Source organism: Amblyomma mixtum, chromosome 10 (genome assembly GCF_055824585.1).
Source record: "Amblyomma mixtum isolate Tamu chromosome 10, ASM5582458v1, whole genome shotgun sequence".
Taxonomy (NCBI): Eukaryota; Metazoa; Arthropoda; class Arachnida; order Ixodida; family Ixodidae; genus Amblyomma; species Amblyomma mixtum.
In genome coordinates, this window is record NC_143021.1 from 136,238,220 (window position 1) to 136,249,592 (window position 11,373).

At 47.7% G+C, this 11,373-nt stretch overlaps 1 protein-coding gene across 1 annotated transcript; it reads right to left on the reverse strand.

The window, feature by feature from the left end:
* Positions 1–2,727: 2,727 nt before the first annotated feature.
* Positions 2,728–10,245, reverse strand: LOC149327040 (cytoglobin-1-like). Its single transcript, XM_089565087.1, has 2 exons — positions 9,784–10,245; positions 2,728–3,129 (listed from the first exon to the last, which is right to left on the reverse strand). The coding sequence occupies exons 1-2, from the start codon at positions 10,243–10,245 to the stop codon at positions 2,728–2,730; spliced, it is 864 nt and encodes a 287-aa protein (XP_089421213.1).
* Positions 10,246–11,373: the final 1,128 nt, after the last annotated feature.

An 11,373-nucleotide genomic window follows, 5' to 3' on the forward strand; every position in this document is an offset into this window, starting at 1 on the left:
GCAAAGAGCGTTCCCGCTGTTGGTGCCTGCTCTACCTCTTCGCCGAGCGTTACTGCGGCCTCGGAGTTAGCGCAAACCTGCTCTGGCACAATGCTTAACTCTTTTTCACGAGCAATACACTCATGTGCCTCTTGGGTCTGCTCTGAGAGGCAGTGCTTCACAGGGTTGACTAACGCCCCTATGCCCTCAGCCATCTCTCCTGGCATGGCACACACGGTTGGGCCCTGCTGCCTAACCGCTGCAGCTTTCACACCTATAGCCACTGGCACACAGGTCATTCTCAATACGGGAACATGCTGTTCTCGCTTCGATTTCGGACAGTCAATCATTAGATGCCCAAATTCCATGCAGTGGAAACATTGAACTGCAGCGAATAACATCTCGCTACCAGCTTTCGTTCCCTGTCCTACTTTCAACTGCATCTGTGCGAGCTTTATCTTTTCTCGCTCAATTATGAGTTTCAAATTCTCAATTTCAAGCAGCTTTTCTGCCTCCTCAATCTCCAAACATCGCATCTTGCCCTCCCAATTATACCGTACGGCAGCCATCTCCCTTTTCCGTGCTATCATCTATAGCACGAAAACACTACACCGACATGGTGAATTCGGAGGAAGCAGAAAGGTCTCCTACCTCGCAGGTTGCTTTCCTCTGCCACGGTAGTCTCGTCGCCCTGAGTGACGACAGCGGGCTCCTTGATGCGGATGAGTTGAGTTGAGCCCCGGCTCTCACAGCAGCTCGCTGACTTGAAGCTCCTGCCTCGTTTGACTCGCTGGTCGCCTGGTTCTTCTCTTGAACCTCAACGGGGACGCTTGGTTCCTTCCGCAGCTCACGGATTAGGCACCTCCACGACACGTCGGTCGCCTGGCTCCTTCAGCTCCTCGCCGACTTGAGCCTCCTACGTCCCGTTGACAATGACCAGCAGTCTCTGAAGCTTTCAACGTCGCTCTATGACGCTGACGTTCCTCCTTTAGGACGTACCGCTCTGCAGCTTGTCCACCGACTTGATCCTCCGCCCCTCCGTCAGATACCTCGAGCAGGAAGACGTAGCAAATCCTGTCGCGACTGCGCCAGTTGGATTCCCTCTTGATCTCGTAGAGGGAAATTTAGTTAATGATGATGATTGAAGGATTCTTGACGTCTTGGAGATTCGTTTTGCTTAATCACATTGCAAGAGGACACTTCAGGAGAGGTTAACTTTTATAACAATTAAAAGCACAAAGGAGGATACAAGCAAGGAGAAAACATATTTACACTTGACTGGCTCGCAGTTCTAGGTGACGAAACCAGCCCTCGGTCCTGCCGAAGCAGCGGGTTTTAAATCCCATGTCCCCGCCCTCGGTGGGAGAATAACCAATCAAGTACTATACAAACATCCACCCAATAACTTATTGGGGAAAGGAAAATACCACCAATCAGCAATTGGGGAAGGAATAACACAACCAGTGAATGATTGGGGAAAGAAGGTAACTCATCGCGACACTGTACACATATGCACACTTTCCACCATCACGATTTCGGATAATTATGCTTTCCCGCTGCGAGCTTCGCGAACACTCGCTTTCCCAACGTCCGGTTGCCGCCAAGTTCGAGGAACGCCATTTCAATCCATCTCTTTCCCATCGTCGCTCCTCATGCCTGCAGCTAGCGTGACAATAGGTCAAAGCATGCCGCTGCAGACATGGTACAAAGAGCCACGCACTGTGACGCGGGTCAGCCTCGCCGTACACACGTGCACACAGGATGCCGCCTAACGACTCCGTCCATGAGGGGAGTTTGACGTCTCCTGTAATCACCGCCATTCGGCGCCTCCCTTCTCCCGCTGGGTTCACTGACCCCTTTCTGTGCGGTTGTGCGGAGGGCCTAAGAAAAAGGACTTAATGGGCATTCCCATAAAGCGACCGGATGCGGCAAACAAACTACAGCACCGCGAACTTCACTGGCATCATTGTAACTAATAATGATTCAGTTGCAATTCTTCCCTGCTCATGCAGCTCATTTAGGCTTATTTCCCAGTTCACGAAGGTAAAGTCACTTCAGGGATGAGATGCGGGATGATGATTAAGCGGCCAAATTCTAAACTTCCTGCTAACGAGGTCTTAAGCACTCGCGCTCTTGCGGTTCATGTCAGCAAGCCGGTTTCCCAGTGAAGCCTCAACAACAACAAAAAAATGTATGAGATAGCCCTCCGCAAAATATAATCTACGTGTCCCATAAAACAGCGTTGAGAGATTTCTTCATGCACCCAGGAAGCAACAACTGTGGTTGTTGAGTGGCTCTGAATCTCACGCCTCAAAAGGAGCGTAGTCCAATGCATCAAATTTCTGAGGGCTTTGCGCATGAGCAGGAAAGTTTGGAAATTCGATTAACTTTCCCCGGCATGACAGCGGGAATTGTCACTAAACGCACTCCAAGCGGGCAGAGGTCCAGAAGCCGTACGCCCTTACGATTTAGTTAGAACAAACGCTGGACGCTTGCTTTCAGAAAAAAATCCGTCGGCGAAAAAAATCGAGATTAACTTGAATTCAAGGCGAAACATTGCGCCAGAAAATCTACGTTACTGCAAGGGCAAACAAATTACGCCGAGACTTAAATTGGAATGCATGCGTCTATCTAATAACGTCAGTGTAGCAAAACCAGCACATCACAAAGATCTGAGCTAAGCGTCTACGAGTGCCATGTTGACGAGATTGAAGCCCATGTCGTGCGTGGGGCCCCGCGCTTCCTTGTTCAGGGCTTTTGTTTACGGGGCCCTTCTCTCCCGCTCTTCCCCGCGTTCTCTTTGGCGCTCTTCTTCTTGGCTGCGCTCCTGTCCTGCCGCGACGCAGCGTCGGCGTCCGCCTTGTGCCCCTCGCTTGCCGGCCTGGCTTCGGCAGGGCCGGCGGTTTGCTTGCGGATAATGCGCGGCGGTCTCTTTGGAGCCGCCGCTTCGTCAGCCGGTGCCTTTCTGCGATCACTGCCACCCACGTTGCTCACCGTGGCGGTAAACAAGGGTGTCGACGTCAGCATCGTCTCGTCCTTGAAAGATGAGGCGCGGCTGTAGTAGTCCGATGCCGCAGAAGCAGTCGAGGCCCTCTCGGCGCGTTCCGCGGCCGCTTTCTCGTACACGTCCTGGCATATGGCTACCATGCACTGCGCACAAATCAGCGCGGAAGAGGCAGCGTAAGCCAGTGTGAAATGGCATGGTATCCTGGCTTAACGGTCGTGAAGCCGTACGTGGGCCATGATAGGAGACGTAGGAAAACGACACCGATTGATTTCAAACGCAGAGAGGTTTGATCACGTGCTTTGATGCTTTGAGGTTTGATCACGAGCACACGGGACCTTTTTGCGTTTCGCCTTTATCAATGTGCGGCCCTCGCAACCTATATTTAAACCAACGACTCAGGGCAGAGCAACCGAGCGTCATAGCACCTTAGCCGCAGCAGCAGGTGTCTTTGAACAGCGTTTGTCCAAAGCAAACAATCCAGTGTTTTCATCAGAGCAGTGCTGTGGGACTCTTGTAGCATCCTTACAAGTAGCAAGATTTTTACGCGCGACGTCAGTTCCTACCACCTTCAACAAATTTTTTAATGCTAGCTGTGCTTACGAACCCACATTGTAAGGCCAATAATAAAACCAATTGCGCTGAATACTCTTGACAAACGATATAGATGTGCACCGGGCCTAATTCCGTTCAGGGCTGCACCGATTAACGACGGCAGCGGCTTTAGAGAAAGAATGAAGGGAGGGAAAGAGAGAATCAAAGCATGCCTAAAGCGAAAACTCTAGCTCTCAACGCCCTACAAGAGATTTGTAGAGTGCCGCTAACATAAAAATGAAGCGCAAGCAGCGCACTTCGCAACTCTCACCAAGATTTTAATAGGTGAACGTTGCTGTAGTTAAACGAGCCAGTCTACTGAGAGCTTGACTGGTTTAATTCATTTTCTAATTACACAGGCCTAGAGAGTTTGATCGGCGCTACTGGTGCACCACAACTCAATGCGAAATGGTGACTGAAGAACAAGAAACCTTCAGCCTGTTTACATTACTTATTTCCCCGAAAGTATATAGTGCTAACTGGAGAGATTCTTGAAACATCCACTTCTAGAACTGCATGGTCTTTTTTCAGACAGAATTGGCATTTTATCAATGTTTTAATCCCTACGCGATGGTGTCTTCCACGGCTGTTGTTCAAAACAAAAAAAAAATCAGAAAATTTCACGACATGATTCATGATACACATGCTCCACAGGCAACAAAGTACAAAAGAAACAAACTGCAGGCAAATGCTAACTATCATCTTAAAGGCAGTGCCGATGGAAAAGGAAATAAACAGAGAAAAATCTGAAAGAATAAATGCAGGCAACCACCGGAAACTGGGCACGTCACGACCGCGTGGAGGGAAGGTAAAACGCATTCAAAGAAAAAGCACCCTTAAGTAGTAAAAGAATTCGGCGGACGCCCTTAAGACTTCTTCTGTCACAAAATGCGAAAGCATTAAAATGCTGAGTCATGCTACGTGTCACGATTACTATGAGTCATAACGATGAGTATGAGACATAACTATGAAGCATCACCATGCAATATGCTTCTAAAGTTCTAAAGAAACTCTGTACCCCTACTTAACCTTCCATGTAAAGTACATTTCAGAATGATTATTAGTCGTGACTATGGCTACAAAGAAGTACAAGGCATACTATTTGTACAACTCTATACACCGTACATTGTGTCACTTACAGAGTGCTCAGTAATGCTGCTGAGTCATGCGTCATGACTATAACGGCGCTACCTGGAAGGTCTGGGTCATGCTACGTCGCAAAAGGAAAGTGCTAAGTCGGGCTGTGTTGCAGAATGATTATTAACCTTGAGGAATGACTGACTACGCGTCATGACTACGCATGCATTGTACGAAGTCTATGGATACAACTTAAATTACGTTACTTGCAAAGCGCTGAAGTAACACAGTCTGATGGGCTAATTGGTTCATGATCTGTTTTGAATGGCCGTGCGCTACTCAGACGTTCGCAGGAAAGAAGTATAGACGACAGGAACGAATCGCATGGACTGAAGACATAGTAAAATGGCCGTAGCAGATGATATGTGCTGAAGTAAAACTTTTTGATGGGCTATTTAGTAAGCGATCTTTTTCGAAAGGGTGTACGCTAATTAGGCATTCACCGGAAAAAAGAAGAGACGACAAGAGAGAAGCGCGTTTCTGTCCGCCCATCTCTCTCTTTTTTTCCTGTGAACGTCTATATAGCGCATAGCCTTTCAAATAAAATCTTGTAAAGCGCTGAGTATATTATTCACCAGGGTGGAAATATGGGCAAGTCGGTACTGATCCATAACACAAGAGTAACGCAAAACCAGGACGAGGGAAAAAAGGGGGACAGAACACCCACCAACAACACAGGCGCTACCTTCCGACTGAAGAAGAAAGCCTAAACCAACTAAGTGAATAGAACCTTAGCAAAAGTAGCGCATGCGCTGACCTAAGAGAAAAAATAAACCAAAAAAAGATGCTATAAAAATGGGAGATCATGGATGTTTTGAACCTAAGAAGGCCAGCTCCCGTTTAGACAAGGAAATGGACGGTGTACTAACACAGTTATCCTGTGAGGCAGAAATCTGCGCAGCTTCCACAATTTCGCCAGTTAGCTTACCTCCTTATCTCTACTCTTGGCAACGACTGAGCATTTATCCAGAAAAGGTGCACACTTGCACTCTTTGCAATGTAAAGCTGGATTGCTGCCGGTATATGTGTTCATGTTGTTATTGTGCTCCCGAAGCCTCGTTCAGGCACCTACCAGATTGTACAATATACTGCTTGCTACAAGAGAGCGGAATACTGTACACAATGCCCTCAGTGCATTTAACAAATCTTTTCCTGTGGTGGATGGTAAATATTGACTTTTGGGAGCGATGTGCGGAGGGGAGGGATCTTTTGCATCACACACTGATTTTCTCTGGAGCTGAAAACACCACGCGAACACTTGCCTTTTTTCCTATTTACTTAAGATATCGCGCAAGACAATGGATGTAAGGAATGACAGCCACCTTGCTCTTCGTTTCTTCTGTGTTAGCACATTTTTTCCGGAGTTTCTTTTTCAGGAGGTTTTCGGCGACTCAACCCACTAAATCCTTAGGGTATCCTGCTTCGAGGAACCTCGCAAGTTGTTCATGAAAGCTAGATGTGCATTGGTTGGGGAATGACTTTTCACGGGCATTTTCCATGCAGAGGTTAATGATGCCTCGTTTCACGAGTTTGAATGAGCTGATGTATATGGTAGAAGCGTATTGTTGGCGCGAGATGAATAGCAGCAGCAAACGTGGTTGTCCATGAATTTAAGCCGAATATCAAGAAATGTTTTCTCTGAGTCAGTAGGCATTTCCCTAGTCAATAGCAGCGGGTGAAAACGCCCCTTTCTATTGTCAAAATACATCGTGGGAGGGAACAGCGCGAACAAGATGACAGACGAAGCAAGAGGACACAAAGACGAGCGCTGACCCGTCGTGTTCGCGCTCTTCCTTCCCACGATGCATTATTACAAACTGGCCCAGCTATTCATCCTTCTTCAATGGTCAAAATGTCTAAAGTAACGGCCTCCAGGCTCGATGGTGTGCAATTAACAAGGAAGAGAAAATCATCAACCAATCTGAAGGTTCTATTCAAGCTAGAGTTTGCAAGCCGCTCTTGGAGGATCCTGTCAAGGTGTGCAAGGTATAGGTTACGAAGTGCGGAGGCCAGGCAGGACCCAATGCATATTCCCTGTTTTTGAATGTACGGAGCGTCTTGATAATTTATGAAAGTGGAGCGCACGTAAAACAACAGGAATTCTAAAAGACTATCAATAGACAGCCCTGATTCAGTTTGAAAAGCCACCGCACTGTAATGAAGGATCGAGTCTTCAACTATGGTAAGTAGGTTATCGTCAGGCATGGAGTAATTTAAGTCTTTAACGTCAATGGGGAAGCCGAGAAGGCTCTTGTCGGAAAACGATTTTACAATTTTAACAACTTCTGAATTTCTTACAAGGAACGGGTCATTGACGGGCGAAATATTAAGTTTTTCTTGGAGAAACAGAGCGATTGACTTCTGCCAAGTGTCCTGTTCAGAAATTATTTCCCTAAGGGGTGGATCAACTTTATGAGTCTTTGCGCTGAAAAACACTTCAAAGAGACGCTTGCTATTTTCAACGCTCTTTGCCACTTTCGCAAGATTGAGCTTGCCACATAGCTGCATGGCTTGTGCCTTAAGCTTGGGAAAGAAGGCCTTTCTGTTTGGTTTGGTTTGGTTTTATCGGGTTTAACGTCCCAAAGCGACTAAGGCTATGAGAGACGCTCTAGAAGGCCTTTCTACGGGATGGCCTTCTTGGGTTCAAAATATCTCTGATCTCCCGTTTTTAATCGCATCTTTTTCCGATTTATTTTTTCCGTTAGGTCAGCGCATGCGCTACTTTTGCTCAGGTTCCGTTCACTTGGTTGGTTTTGGCTTTTTTCGTCAGTCGGAAGTTAGCGCCCGTGTTGTGGGTTTGTGTTCTCTCCACTTTTGTCCGTCGTCCTGGTTTTGCGCTACTCTTATGTTATAGCGCTGAGTACGATACCTTTCACAATGACTATGAGTGATGACTAACTACGAGTTATGAATATCATAGGTAGAACAGGTTACGCTTCATCGTACATGATTTTGCATGCTCGCTCACATGTCTTGTGACATCGCACACCGCCGTTGGGCATCGTCCTGGTCTTGTTCGGAAAACCGCGCAGAATTTCGTGCAACGCACGGCGGCAGACGCCGGCTTTTGTGCTAACGGGACATGTAATGCTTTCACAATACCCCCGAAAACAAAACATATATTCGGAAGCAGGATAGTATGAACAAAAATAAATGTTTAAGTTGATTTATTTTGTCGGTTTTAACGTCCCTAAATTAATCAGGCTTTGGGACGTCGTAGTGAAAGCCTCCGGAACTATCCACCACCTGGCTCTTTAACGTGCACTGACATCGCACAGCACACGGGCCTGTAGTATAAATTGAAACGTATCCAAAACGGGCAAGGGTCGACAAAGAGAAAGCATGTCATTATGTCGACACACCAAACAAAACTGTCGCAAAGATCATTACGCGATTGCTTCCTGACAGACGAGATAAGCTTATCAAGCATGCAATACAGCAGGCCCGTTCGCGGATGAAATTCACTCTGGCGTGCTACTCAATCAGTGAATTCGGTGAGCTAGTGCCACAAACAGAAAAAAAATTCATCAGAAGACTTAACCACAGCAGCAGCTTGGGCTTGACGGTTATTCATCTCCAAGCGACAGCGCAAAAACACAGACACATGGAACTAAAAACCACAACGAGCGCTCGTTGTGTGTTCTAGTTCTATGCGTCCCGTGTATGCAATCAGCACAAAAACCGACGTCCATCGACGTGGCAAATAAGAGGATATGGCGCGTTCAGGTATCGTAACGGTTTGCCCGTCCGCTCAAGGCATGACGGCTGGTAGTGGCTTCACTAAACACCGTGGCTGGTAGACTTGTAGTCAATGCCTCAATGAGGTTTTCATTCCGGTGAAGCGAACGTTTTATACAATTTTCAACTGTAAGGGACCGAGACACCTTAGTTCGATGAAAGCGAACACTCACGACACAGCAGGCCGGGAAATGAGCATATTATCCAAATGGGCCTCTCGGACAAGGTCGTAAAAACCTCTTATTTGCGTCGCGAGAGCTGTGTGGAATTATATGATGTACAGCTTTGGTCGGATGAGGGGCGGGGGAGGGGGGAGGAGGCCTACCGTGGAAATGGTAGAAATAGGAAACGTTTTAGTGCGGCAGCTCTGCTAGTGTGGTTTCGGGCATGCGAGCCGGACTGTAGGCAACCTGCCAGGTGTGTACACCTTGCAGCAAACCATCGCTGTGAAGACCTTGGTGGTAAATATTTGCCTTCAGGGAAGGCGCATTTGTTGGAAAGACTTTTGGTCGAAGGCCTTATCTTAAAACCTTCAAGGGGAAGGTCTTCATGGTAAATCCATTCTAGAAATGTCTTTAAGGGCTGTAGGTTATTAACCTTTAGCCTTTACGGACCTTCTGTGCCCACCCCACCGTAACTAGTGATACTCCACGATGCTGGCCCACCGTGCTAAACCGGCTGTTAATTTTTCTTCAGCATTGAAAATTGATATATATATATATATATATATATAATTAGAAGTCCACGTATATTTAGAAGGCTGTTGAGCCACTCGGTCTTGTTCAAACCTTTCTCGCGGAAGCATAGATAAACTCGTGAAATTGCAAAATGGCTTCGAGGCCCTCCTTGTGAATTTTTTTGAAATCTGTGACGCGCAGAAATGGCTGAGGGACCTTATTTGCGTTTTCGCTCTGCAACCAAGTGTCGTTACTTCTCAGTATACTGGATCCACAGATCGGAGGTATTAGATGGATCTTTGTTCTGCTTATCCTCTACGCTTAGGAACAATTTTTTACAAGTTACTCTGAATAAAGAAATACCCTCTGGTGCGTGTGCAGCTTGCATGGCTCCTACAATCCCAATTCTGGATTATACTGCTTCTCCGAGGCGTTACTTGCCCGTCAGCAATGGTCAATCTTTATAGCTGCAGCGGCAGGCAAGCCATAATGTACAACTTATATGAGCCTTGAATAAATTATATGAGTTCTAGTCTGCTGTTTTTTGCACCATATAACTTTGCCTTAGCGCATTCGCATGAGAAAAGGTCGGCTTCGTTCAGATGAAGGAGTAGCGCAGGCTGGAAGCTAAGCGGAGCCAAATGGATTACTCACCGCGAAGAACTTCCGCGAGGCCTCGACGGCAGCTGGCGTCATGTGCCGTTCATCTGTGTCCTGCAGCGTATCCACCACAACCTCGCCCATCACCTCAAAGTGGAGCGGCTTGACCCCCTTGCGGCGCACGTGCTCGGTGGTGTTGCGCCGCACCAGTATCTCGAAGGTGGCCGGGTCGCGCAAGCTCTCTACCATGGAGGTGATGTGGTATCCGATCGCGCACCCGTGCGCCCTGAACGTTGGGTCTTCCTTGAGCGCCCCGACGGGCTTACCGCGGAAGGGCTTGAACAGTTGAATGTACTCGGGGTGCCTGATGAATAGGGAGAGGAAAAGGATGGCGCCGTACTCGGGGTTCTCTCTGCTGAATTTGCGCCACGTCTGCTGGACGAGCTGCACCTCGTTTTCCGTCAAGCCTGTGAGCTCGTCCGGCAACTCGCCGGTCTTGCGGTGAATGTTGCCCATTCCCACGTCGAAGGCTTCAGGAGAAGACAATGTCGGCTCGCTGCGCCGCCTGGCAAGGACTGCGTTGTCTGACAACAAGGACGTGGTTGAAATGGCGTATGACGACCTCTTCTTCTTCTTCAAAACAAAGCGCAGTGCTAGGAGATCCATGTTGTTGTTCGGCGTCAGCAATGTAGTGGGTTTTTTGCCGTATCTAAAAAGCATGTAGTCGTAGCACCAGATTTTCTTCCTTTGTTTTCTCTACGGATGTGCGAAAATGCAACAATACTCACATCAGGGGAGATCAAAAAATAAAGATCTACTGAAAAAAGACTATGAAGGAAGACCCCCCTACCTTGGCCAATCCTCCCGCGTGGTTATGTGCCTTTTTCATGTGGAGAAGAAGAAGAAGAACAGTTATTTCGATTTTCTTGGATCAGGATCAACCACCGCTTCGCGAGGTATTGCTGTAGTACTGCGATGGGAACGCCCAGACCTCCCTGGAGGTCCCCAACGTGTGCAAGACTTTTTGTACGTTTTGCGTTCTGTAATCGATTAGAGTGGCATTAGTTGCATCTGCCTGTTTCATATTTCGCATGGCTGATTCGAAGTCAGTGCTTTAAAAGGCGAAACTTGCTAATGCGGCAGAACTTCAGTACAAAAACCATCCTTACATCATAATTGACCCAGAGCCAAAGGTAGGCAAGATGATAACTGCTCTGACCATCTGGAGGATGTAGACATTTCTTCGGAACGCCCTAAAATCTACCCTACTGAGTGGAATCAGCCGCGGCTGGAATCTTGTGGTTGACGAAAATGGAGGAATCGTTCACCTTGAATCGGGGTATCGGTAGACACTGGCTGATGGTGTCACTGTCAGCGATGTACCCCATCTGTTAGTGCGTGTGGAAGCTTTATTGAGATTTCTGGAAGGTCGTCATTGTACCTGCGTGGCCACAAAGAAGGCCATGTTCCTTGTCGCTGGCCTACTCCGCTGTGATCATTGCTTGTTTTGACCACTCTGTGGAGAAGTGCACAGTGTCCCATTCTGATAAACTGCAGGGTGGTACTCATACGACGGATTACACCCTGTAGGAGCATTGCGTGAATGCAACCGAAGTTCTCGATGCGTATGGCGCGCTTCAGCCC

Coding starts and splice junctions, on each gene's coding strand:
- LOC149327040 (XM_089565087.1), bottom strand. CDS start 10,245: ATGGGCAACATTCACCGCAAGACCGGCGAGTTGCCGGACGAGCTCACA. Junction 3,130..9,783: donor CCTCGCGGAAGTTCTTCGCG/GTGAGTAATCCA, acceptor ATTTGTGCGCAG/TGCATGGTAGCCATATGCCA.